We start from the raw sequence: 11,261 nt of genomic DNA on the forward strand, positions 1-11,261 counted from the left end.
CGGGACCCGAGCCCGCGCGGAGCACTGATGCCCCGGCACTGAGCGCGGGGCGTCTCCGGGATCCTGTCCTCTGGCTGGTTGCTCTTCCAAGCCATGGCCCCGCGTTGCTGGCGCTGGTGGCACTGGTCGGCGTGGCGTCGGACCCGGCCGCCTCCCGCCGGGAGCACCCCGAGTAGGAGCAGGGCACCTACCTGTAGGGCTGAATGGCAGCGCGGGGAGGCCTGCGAGCAAGTGTGGGGGTCAGAGCGGAGCTGGGGCAGGGCTGGAGAGGGGCGAGAGGGGGCCAGGGGCGAAACCGGAGGGGTCCACTCCTACGGACGAGATTGGCGTGGTGTACGGGGGCAGGTGGGGGCCTGTGCGGTCACATGTGTGTCAACAAAGTGAGAAGGGGAGACCGTGAGGTGCACAGGTGTGAGACTGGGTGAATGGGGGTTATATGAAGGTCTGGGAGCCCAGAGCGAAGTCTGAGGTAGAACAGGGGTCTATAGGAAAGACATGGGTCCACAGGGACAATATAGCGTTCTGTGGAGAGAGAGTGGGTAGAAGAGCTACAGTCGGGCATTGTGGGAGATCCACGGGGGCAAGATTGGGATGATTTGGAGTCCGTTGGAAGGATGTGGTAGTCTAGCTGGGTGGGTAGGGAACCCTGTAAGAAAATGCAGTACTGTGCAGGGCAGCCTCAGGGGTGATGGGGATTGTTGAGTGGGCATAGTAAATTCATGGGTGAGATGCGGGGCTCTGGATGAAGACACAGCCTTTGGGGGTTCAGACGAAGTAAGGGATCCTGCAAACGCCAAAGCTTTGAGGAAAAAGAGGAGGAGGGTGCAAGTAGGGGTGAAGCTTGGGAAGCTCCAGTTTCTGCCTGATGTTGATGTTGGTTTGGGAAGTGCTGATCTGACCTTCCATCCCTTTTCTTCTCCCCCCCCCAACCAGGCTTCCGGCAGCAGTTCTCTACACAGGAGCAGCCCCCTCAGATCTGTGTGGTGGGCAGTGGCCCAGCTGGCTTCTATACCGCCCAACACCTGCTAAAGGTGAGCCACATTTTCCTGGTTCCCTTGCCTATGATTCACCTGCTGCTCTAATCCTGGGGGAAAGCCCCACCCCCTTTGAGTTTTATTTTTTTATTTTTTATTTTTTTTAAAGATTTTATTTATTTATTCATTAGAGACAGAGAGAGAGGCAGAGGGAGAAGCAGGCATCCCGCGGAGCAGGGAGCCCGATGCGGGACTCAATCCCAGGACCCTGAGATCATGACCTGAGCCGAAGGCAGACGCTTAACCATCTGAGCCACCCAGGCGCCCTCTCCTTTGAGTTTTAAAAGCACTCCTGGATCCCTGATGGGAAAGGGGCTCCCAGCACATCTAGACTGGACACTCCCTATATGCTTTGTCACCTACATCTGGGGCTCCCCACTCTAGGTCCTCAGCTATGGGAGAAGTGGTCAGTGGCAGATGGCCTGCTCTGCCACGTTGGCCAAGCCCTTCACGGAGTTTATGCAGACCTGCAGATGACTTTATCCTGCCCCTCATCTTCCCTTCCTCTCTCTCTCTCTCTGTCCTCTGTCCTCAACATCCTAGTCTTGAGGCTATCCCCTCTTCTCAGGGTTTTCTGTCCCTGTAGCCACCTTGTCATGCTCCAGCCCTCCCCATGCTATGTTGTTCTTTCAGCCTGCCCTCCACCCCCCATTCCTCCCACCCCAAGGCCGGAGCCTCAAGGCTTACAGTGTTGGCCTTGTTGGGCACGGCCCCAAGGCTGCTGGTTACCCTTGAGACTTGGGCAGATCTGGGTGGGAGGGAGGGGGGAGGGAGAACCGCAGGTGGGAGGGGGAGAGGGAGACCTAGGCTGACTAAGACATGACACAGTGGCCTTGCTTTGGAGGGACTTGGAGTGTCTGTGGAGAGACAGGAGAAAGAATGAATATATATATATATATATATATTTTTTTAAAGATTTTATTTATTTATTTGAGAGAGAGAGAATGAGAGAGAGCACATGAGAGGGGGGAGGGTCAGAGGGAGAAGCAGACCCCCTGCCAAGCAGGGAGCCCGATGCGGGACTCGATCCAGGGACTCCAGGATCATGACCTGAGCCGAAGGCAGTCGCTTAACCAACTGAGCCACCCAGGCGCCCAAGAATGAATATATTAATTGTACACACATATATGCAGAAACTGAAAAGGTGGGGTAATCAATCGTCCTAGTTTGCCTAGAACATGGAGCTTTCAATGTTAAAGCCGGGAGGGTCTCGGAGAGACCAGCATGAGTTGGACACCCTGCTGAAAAGTGACCTAAACACGCCTTCCAAGCAACACAGGTGAAAAAGCTAATTACTGAGATGTGACCAGCATGAGCTGAGTTAGGCGCAGTCAGTCAGAAAGGGTTTCCTGGAGAAGGTGCCTTTGAGCTTCCTTGAAGGAGGTGGGCTTTGGAGAGGACGTGCCACGTGTGGGAGGTCACGCATGGACAAACTGCCTTGTGGTAGAATAGCCCCGGGCCCTGGGATGGAGACCAGGGATCCCACGGGGTCTGGGGAGATCCTGGAGGGCTTTGTATAAGGTGCACTTGCTACCTGAGCCTGAAATTTGGGGAGCGGGGAGAGTGAGCCTCCCAGGCCGGCTTCTCAGTGCCCCCAGTGGGAGCAGTGGCCCTGGCCTGCACTCAGCCGGCACACACTTGCATGCGCTTTCCTTGTGAGAGGTGCTGGGGGATGGGCTCAGGAGCCGGTTACAAGCCAGTCCTTGCCCACCGGGAGTTCCAACCTACTGGCTGTGCTCCCGAGACAGGAACATACGCCACAATATGGGACAGTGGCACTTAGCTGAGCGGGCGCTGTACGGCATCTCATCTCCCCTTGCCAACCTTTGAAGCAGGTGTCATGACTCTTACTTTGCAGGTAAGGACACCGAGGCTGAGCGACATTGCCCAGGGTCCCCACCTGGACAGGGAAGATGCTAGGACCTGAGTGCAGGCGGTCTGATGGCAGAGCCGCTCTTTTTTTTTTTTTTTTTTCTTTTTTAAAATTAAAAAAATTTATTTTGGGGCGTCTGGCTGGCTCAGTCAGAAGACCATGTGACTCTTGATCTTGGGGTCATGAGGTCAAGCCCCAGATTGGGCGTAGAGATGACTTAAATAAATAAAACTTTAAAAAATGTATTTTCATTGAAGTATAGTTGATACGCAATGTTACATTAGTTTCAGGTATTCAATGTAGTGATTCTCCACAAGTCTGTATGTGAGGCCCTTACGCTCACCTCAAGTGTAGCCACCGTCTGTCACCATACACGGCCTTTACAATACCATCGACTGTGTGCCCTGTTGCTGTACCTTTCATCCCTGTGATTTATCCATTCCATAACCGGAAACCTGTACCTCCCACTCTCCTTCCCCCATTTTGCCCCCCCGCCTCGCACCCACCAGTCTCTTCTCTGTATTTATGGGTCAGAGCTGCTCTTGAGTACCATGCTAGGCCATCCATTCAGCAGTGATTTATTGGACACTGACATGTTCCAGGCACACAGGCTCGACCCTAGGAACATGGGTACGAGCAGGACAAGCATAGCCCCTCTGCTCAAGGACATGACAGCCCAATGGGGGGGTGGAGTTGTGGAGTCGAGGGGAAGAGGGTTTATCCAGGTTCTGAGGCTCTGATAGTGTAAGCACAGAAACCAGGGGCGGAGGGCGTGGTGTACAGAGAGCTGTGCCCAGCGCGGCCTGGAGGAAGAGATGTCCGCATTGCTGTCTGAAGGACAGAAGCTGCCAGGTGGACGAGGGGCGGCTGACAGGCAAGAGAGTCCCAGGCACAGAGAGCCGCGTGGACAAAGGCCCGGAAGGAGGAGAGATGCCCCCCTGGGGACAAGTGAGTTGGGGAAGAACGGCTGTGGATAAGGGTGGAGAACTGATGGAGGAGGCAGGTGGGCCCAGAGCCAGGGTGCCTCGGAAGCCACTGCCTTGGAGGCAAGCATCGTCTCATGGTGCTATCCACTGCCCTCCCCTTCTTCCATCAGAGTCCTCGGGTAGTTATTCACATGCTCAGACCTAATCAAACTGTTGACTCCAAGGCTGGAACCTAGGAATCAACAATTTTTAACAAACGCCCCAGGGGATGCTGCCCACTGCTCTGGGTATAGTTGGCTTCACTGAAAGGGTTTAGGCAAGCACCCCGTTTTTGACATGGAGCTCTCTCTCCCTGTAGAGCAGACAGTGGGGCAGGGAGGCAGGGCCAGTGGCCAGGAGAGCAACGAAGAGCTGCTGAGGGGGCGATGGGGAGGGCGAGGGGAAGATAGGTGACTGGGCAGGGTTGAGGGGAGTCAGGGACAAACCCCAGGTTCTGGCTCAGGCTGTGGGTGGATGGGTTGGGAGGGAATACAGGAGCAGAAGGAAAGAGTTTTGGGGGCAGAGGGAGTTGACTTGCATCTAGGTGGGTTTGAGGAGTCTGCAGTGTTGTCCAGGGCTGTTAGGTTTGGAGGGGGCAGCCGGGCAGGGGAGAGAGTAGAACATGGGCATGTCTACAGGAATCCGAGGTCACAGGGAGTGGATGCAGCTTCCCCAAGGGAACATGTGTCGGGGGGTGGGAGGGGTCCCACATTGGAAGAACCTCAGAGAGTGTTTTCATTAGAGGGGACAGGAGGAAAGAAGCCTGAGAAAGAACAGCTGGAGGGAGAGGAGGGAGCTGAGTTAGGGAAGAGCGGGTCCCTGAAGACAAGGTCGGCTGGGAGAGAGATCCAGTAAACAGGCCAGCACGCCTAGCATTGCAGAGGTGGCCTTGGACAGGACAGTGTGACCAGGAGGAGTGGATCCATAGCAGGAAAGGATGGAAGATAAAGGCGAAAAGCCGGGCTGTGTGGGTCACAGACTGCCAAGCCGAGCAGTTTGAACTTTGCCCCTTGGCTGTGGGCAGCTGGGGAAGGTTCAGGGGCGAGGTGGTGATGTAATAGGAAAGGACAGCTTTTTGACTGAGCACCCGCAGTGGGTCGGGTGCTGGGCTAAGTGCTTCAGGCCTTGCTCTTTAACGAGAAACTCAGAAACATTCCCTGTGGCACAGAAACATCCCCCGGGTTGGTCCCTGCTGTGTGGCTGCGGCGTCATGGGGTGTAAAGGAGGTGGTTCGGGCGCTACCTGTGGCTGGGATGGGTGGGGAGAGCAGGAGACACAGATGGGCAGACGGGGCATGGGGGGCCTGGACTTGGGTGCAGGCAGTGGAGGAGAGGGCAGGAGGGGGTTTAGACAAAGGTGAGGAGGTGAGTGTGAGCCTTTGTAGGGGTGAGGGCAACTGGAGGGCAGGAGCTCATTTGGCCTGAGTCCCACAGAGTTGAGAGTATCACAGCAAGAGCCTAGGATGGGGGTGCAAGGCAGGGCGGTGTCATCCCCCGAAGCCCCAACTGCTTGACTCCAAATCTGCGTCTCTCACTGTCCTGACCTTCTGGATGCTTCCCAACAACCCGGAGAGGGGGCTCTTATCTGTCTCAGTTTGCAGAGGAAGAGTCTGAGACCCCACAGATCTTGGGACCGGCCAGGGCCATGTGGCTGATCGGTGGCAGCCCAGACCCGACCTCTCTGCCCAACCGCAACCCTTTGCCTTCCCTGTGGCCCCTCTAGGTGCTCCAGAGGGCAGGCGAGGTGGGACCACCTATATAACTGAGCTCATTTTTTCTAAAACAGAGCAAGCCACTTCCTTCTCCCTCTGACCCCCAGAAGCCCTGGCTGTGCTCCCCACCCCATGTCCTGGTGGTCCCTTTTCCAACAGGATGACTTGGGAGACTAGAGCTAAGGCGAGTATGCATTTCAAAGGGTAGTTGTCAGCTCCTCAGACTGGCTGGGCATTTCTAGATCTATCGAAGGGTTCTAGGGCAGGGCTGTGTGTCAGGCCTGGCCCAAGAAGATGAAGAAGCTCCCCTCGTACAACTCCAGTGGTGGGCGAGCTGCCTCCTTCCTTAGTGGGTCAGAGTCCTTGCCGTCTCGAGGGGCTGGCAGTCCTGAGGTCTGGCCTCCGCTGCCTGGGCTACTCTGCTGCCCCAGTCCTGCTGTCTGGCTCTCCAGGCAGATGGGGAGTCGGGGGCCTCTCTTTCTCCTCGTGTCCTCAGCGCACTGAGCCGGGCTCTCCCGCCCTGTCGGGGAAGGGAGGACCCATAGGGCCCAGCCTCTCCCTCGGCCCCACCAGCTGCTCTCTCTCCCCAGCACCACCCCCGGGCCCATGTGGACATCTACGAGAAGCAGCTGGTGCCCTTTGGCCTGGTGCGCTTTGGCGTGGCGCCCGACCACCCCGAGGTGAAGGTGGGTGTCTCTGAGCCGGAGGAGGAGTTTGGGGACTTTGGTCAAGGTCAGGAGGGAAAGGAGGCTCCCTGGCTGCATGGAATGACCCCAGGCCCTCTGTGTGGATGCCGCACAGGTTCCCTCCTGGGGACATTGTGAGGCGAGGGTGGCGCAGGCATGATCCCTGGAGTGCCCCACCCCTAACCCCTTCCCCTCTGGGGCCTGGCAGAATGTCATCAACACCTTTACCCAGACGGCTCGCTCGGACCGATGTGCCTTCCGTGGCAACGTGGCAGTGGGCAGGGATGTGGCTGTGTCGGAGCTGCGGGCGGCCTACCATGCCGTGGTGCTGGTGAGTGTGGACGGGTGGAGGGCAGGGCAACAGCCCAAGGTAGGGTGGAAGGCGGTAGGGGAGAGGCCCAACCCACTGGGCAGGGCCTGGGGTGGCAACTGGGGAGGAGGAGCCAGAAGGAGGCCTGCCAGGGTCTGCCGGGCCCTTAGCTGGTGCCGAGGACTCTGGGTCTTTCCTCAGAGCTATGGGGCAGAGGACCATCAGGCCCTGGAAATTCCCGGTGAGGAGCTGCCCGGTGTTTTCTCGGCCCGGGCCTTTGTGGGCTGGTACAACGGGCTTCCTGAGAATCGGGAGGTGAGTTTGGGGAGCACTGCTGCTACTTCTTCCTCCCCACTCCTCAGCCAGGGCCAGGGGCCGCTCTTGGATGCCACAGCCGGGGGACTAGGGAGCCACTGTCCCAAACTGGGAGGCTCCTAGGGAGATGAGATGTGAGACATCGGCTGCCTGAGGGGGAAGGTCAACCAGGGAAGGCCTCTGGGAGAAGGTGGGGCTGGGTAGGAGAGGAGGGGCGTCAGCTGAGGCTCAGGTGGGGTGGGCTTTCCAGGTAAGGGGAAGCCTGGGGGCTCGGCTGGTGACTGGGCATGAGCTGAGATTAGCCTGACTGGGGCCAAGGCCAGGGGAGCCCTACCCAGACCTCTCCTTGCCAGCTGGCGCCAGACCTGAGCTGCGACACAGCTGTGATCCTGGGGCAAGGGAATGTGGCTCTGGATGTGGCCCGGATCCTGCTGACCCCACCTGAGCACCTGGAGGTGAGTGGGCAGGTCAGGGGCTGGAAGGGTGGAGCTGGGGTCACACCAGGGAGAGGATGCCACTGCCTGCAGGGTTCAGGCCTCACCCTCCAAATTGAGCTCAGTGCCTCTGTTTCCCTCTGGTGCCAGGCAGAGGCCTCCTGGAAGGCAGCCCTTGAGCTTTGCTTCATACCGTTTCTCCCTTCACTTTCTGCACTCCAGCTACATGGATGGGCCTTTAAAAACAACAACAACTATTCAGTGTGTACATATCACTCCCCCTGCCAGTTAACCTGTGTTTATCTTAGTTCTTGGCTCAATTGTCCCTTCCTCCAGGAAGCCCTCCAGTACCACCTTAATAGGTCCATTTCCCTGCTTCTCATAGACTTGTCTACTTCTCTTTCAAAGTATGTTGTCACCACTACAACTTTATACTTGTTGATGAATATATGACAAGTATCACTGTCTCCACCAGATCAGAAGCTCTGTGAGGGCTGGCACCATGTCTCTCTTGCTTACCGTTGACACCCCACCCTACCCCACCCCCATGCCCCTTGCCTAGTGCCTGGCTCTTGCTACACACTCAGGAAACACTTGTTGAATGAAAGAGCAGGAGCCTGGTTTGCTACTGGTTGGAGCCATTTGCAGAATTGGAGGCAGTGCTCCATCTGGCCACCAGGAGGCGCAGTGGTGCAATTCCCGGCTGCAGACCTCCCCGCTGAGGGTAGGAAAACCGCCGCCGAATGCAAAGTCCCCTTGCTGGTCAGCATCCGATGACTTCAAGCCCTCCTTTTGTGCCAGAAAACGGACATCACAGAGGCTGCCCTGGGGGTACTGAGGCAGAGTCGGGTGAAGACGGTGTGGATAGTGGGCCGCCGCGGACCCCTGCAAGTAGCCTTCACCATTAAGGTGCTGGGGCCAGAGGGGGATCAGGGTCCCACATAGATGGTCTGCCCTTGGGAGGTGTGGCAGGACTGAGTCCCCGAGAATGGCTGCTGCCTGGGGTGGAAGAGGGGGGAGGCAGGCAGGGCCCGGGGGCCTGGTGCCTTCTGTGGTAGGCCGTGGTGGTGTCTCCCATCTGGGCTGGGCTCTGGGGTAGGTGCAGGAGTGGACCATGCTCTGGCCCTGAACTCCTCCCCTACCTCCCACCCCCAAGGAGCTTCGGGAGATGATTCAGTTACCAGGAACCCGGCCCATTTTGGATCCTGTGGATTTCTTGGGCCTTCAGGACAGAATCAAGGGTGAGGGGCCCTGACCTGGCCCCCTAGCTCACTAGGGAGGCGATGGTCTAGGTCAGAGAGGGCTTGGGGGAGGGCTTTGGGAGGAGGGCTGTAATCCAGGGACAGGCCTGCCTGAAATGTTCTCATTGCTGACAGAGGTTCCCCGGCAGAGGAAGCGGCTGACAGAACTTCTCCTTCGAACAGCCACGGAGAAGCCAGGGGTGGAGGAGGCTGCCCGCCAGGCGCTGGCCTCTCGCACCTGGGGCCTCCGCTTCTTCCGAAGCCCCCAGCGGGTGCTGCCCTCACCAGACGGGCGACGGGTAGCTGGCGTTCACCTTGCAGTCACCAGACTGGAGGTGAGTCTTGTGTTACCCAGAGACACCCCTTTCTCAAGTCTCCCCACCCCAGCCTGGTGTTGCCCACACTCTCCTCAACAGGGTGTTGGTGAGGCCGCCCGCGCAGCGCCCACTGGAGACACAGAAGACCTCCCTTGTGGGCTGGTACTGAGCAGTGTTGGGTATAAGAGCCGTCCCATCGACCCCAGTGTGCCCTTTGACCCCAAACTTGGGGTCATCCCCAATATGGAAGGCCGGGTTATAGATGTGCCAGGTGAGAGGATGCAGGGAGGCTAGGCACCAAACTATCGTGGGGGATGGAGAGGCTGCTGTCTCCCATTCATTCATTCGGCCAGTGACATGCACTAAGAAACTGCCCTGTCCCTGGAGCCCATCCTGGGGCCCAGCCACCCTCCTCCTGCCTCGAGCTGGGAGGGAAGTTCCCAGGCTAGCCGACATGCCCGCGTATGCCTGCTTACCTTGTCATGCACTTGACCGAGGCCTGCTCCAGGCTAGGCCCCCGTGCTCGGGGCTGGAATTAGAGATCACACGACAGCCCCTGTCCTAAGGGACCCTCCAGTCTGATTAAATACCCACGTGCCTGCCTACTCATTCATCTCGTTCATGTTTAGAAGGGCCTGCTGAGACTGGAGGCGGGGCAAAGCCCATCTCCTACCCTCAGGGAGCTCCTGGCCGAGGGCGAGACTGAGGCGGGAGGGGTGGCGTGGTAAAAACAGGTTGAGAGGAGGCCAGCGCGCTGGGCCAGGAGCCACAGTGGGCCCAAGTGGCAGGGCTGCTGGGAGGACTAGGGGTGTGTGGATGTGTGTGCCTGTGTGCGTGTGCACGTGTGTGTGTGTACTGGGGGCTCAGGCTTTCCAGCAGTATGCAGCCACCTCCCCTTTACTGAGCCTGGGTTGTCCCTTTCCAGGCCTCTACTGCAGCGGCTGGGTGAAGCGGGGGCCCACAGGGGTCATTGCCACTACCATGGCCGACAGCTTCCTCACTGGCCAGATGCTGCTGCAGGACCTGAAGGCCGGGCTGCTGCCATCTGGTCCCAGGCCTGGCTATGCGGCCATCGAGGCCCTGCTCAGCAGCCGAGGTCTGGGCCCCGTGTGAGCTCTTGGGAGGCGTGGTGGGCAGCCCTGGGCCTTTCCGCTGTTTGGGAGGGGGTGCTCTGGGCTGGGGGTGGAAGAGGAGGAGTGGGAAGCAGTGACTCATCTTCCTGTGCTTCAGGGGTCCGGCCTGTCTCTTTCTCGGACTGGGAGAAGCTGGATGCCGAGGAGGTGTCCCGGGGCAAGGGTGCCGGGAAGCCCAGGGAGAAGTTGCTGGATCCTCAGGAGATGCTGCGGCTGCTGGGGCGCCGAGCCTAGATCCCAGCCTGGCTGGCAGGGAGAGAAGGCATGCTGTGCGTGGGAGAGGGGCCTGGGTCAGTCAGTGGGACTCTGCACTAAAGCTGTGTCGCCTGCCCGCCCTGGTACCCGGTCTTGGCTGCCTTTTTTCCAGGGGCCTCTGAGCACTTCCTCCTGGCAGAAGGTTGCCCTTGCCAGAGATAACCTTAGATAGGGATGGGTGGAGGTGCAGGCTTTCCTCCCTCCCACCTCTTTCCTGTCAGACTGTGGAGGGTCACCAGGTCAGGAATATACTGGAAATAAAAGAGCTGTAATGGAGGGCCAGTGGTTGATATGTGACTTCTTTTGGGGCCTGGGGTCACCTTCCAGCCACAGCTCCCCTCCTGTCACCAGGTGGCGCTGCAGAGCCAGCTCCCTGCTCAGGGGCCTCTTGGGGGCCTGAGGGGGTTTGGCAGCCAGGCCTGGAACCCACTGTCCCTCTCTCTCTCGGCTTGGCTCTGCTGCTGCGACCTGCCTGGCTGCCTTCTGCTCACGCTGCAGACATCCTGGGACCCCAGCCTGCCTGCTCTGCTGGCCCTTCGGCCCAGCTCCCTTTCTGGTTAGCCCCTCAGTAGAACCAAAACGAGAAGAGAAAAGCAGGAGTGAGGAGTCTGGGCAGCAGCTTGCCCCAGGCCCAGCCTGTGGCCGAGAGCATCTGGTATGGGTCCTCCCTCTCTGTCCACTCCCAAGGCCTTCCCACCTCTTGGTTTCCAGCCACAGGGACAAGCCTTTTAAAAATAGTACCTCGTCTCTGTAGTGCTCTACAGTTTACAAGGCGTGTTCACCATCTTTTATGCCAGTCCCAAGAGGCTGGTCTCACTTCAGAGACTGAGGAGTCCCCGGAATTAAATGGCCCAAGGTCACACAGCTAGTGAGCTGTGGGCTCGAACCCAGGGCCCCAAGCCGGCTGCTGGTTTCTCCGAGGCAGCACTTGGCCCCGCGCGTCAGGTCTGGGGAGCCAGTCCTGGAGAAGGGAGAAGGGAGAAGGGA

General features: G+C 58.5%; 1 protein-coding gene across 4 annotated transcripts; it reads left to right on the forward strand.

Annotated features, from left to right (window-relative positions):
* FDXR (ferredoxin reductase) lies at window positions 1-10,551 on the forward strand. Of its 4 annotated transcripts, XM_035026084.1 has the most exons (13): window positions 12-172; window positions 755-873; window positions 960-1,031; window positions 6,174-6,269; window positions 6,478-6,600; window positions 6,781-6,894; window positions 7,248-7,349; window positions 8,130-8,237; window positions 8,485-8,569; window positions 8,705-8,904; window positions 8,986-9,157; window positions 9,812-9,982; window positions 10,117-10,551. In XM_035026084.1, exons 1-13 carry the CDS (start codon window positions 94-96, stop codon window positions 10,251-10,253), a joined length of 1,578 nt encoding a protein of 525 aa, XP_034881975.1. In that variant the 5' UTR covers window positions 12-93; the 3' UTR covers window positions 10,254-10,551. The 4 variants fall into 4 exon arrangements, with proteins under 4 accessions (XP_034881972.1, XP_034881973.1, XP_034881974.1 ...); XM_035026081.1 differs by lacking the exon at window positions 755-873 and having other exon boundaries at window positions 1-172; window positions 934-1,031; window positions 9,812-9,995; XM_035026082.1 differs by lacking the exon at window positions 755-873 and having other exon boundaries at window positions 1-172; window positions 934-1,031.
* The last annotated feature ends 710 nt before the right edge of the window (window positions 10,552-11,261 follow it).

The sequence above is a fragment of the Mirounga leonina genome, unplaced genomic scaffold (genome assembly GCF_011800145.1).
Source record: "Mirounga leonina isolate KUSES-001 unplaced genomic scaffold, KU_Mleo_1.0 Mir_197, whole genome shotgun sequence".
NCBI lineage: Eukaryota > Metazoa > Chordata > Mammalia > Carnivora > Phocidae > Mirounga > Mirounga leonina.

Coding starts and splice junctions, on each gene's coding strand:
- FDXR (XM_035026081.1), top strand. CDS start 94: ATGGCCCCGCGTTGCTGGCGCTGGTGGCACTGGTCGGCGTGGCGTCGG. Junction 8,238..8,484: donor AAGTAGCCTTCACCATTAAG/GTGCTGGGGCCA, acceptor CCCACCCCCAAG/GAGCTTCGGGAGATGATTCA. Junction 9,996..10,116: donor AGCCGAGGTCTGGGCCCCGT/GTGAGCTCTTGG, acceptor CCTGTGCTTCAG/GGGTCCGGCCTGTCTCTTTC.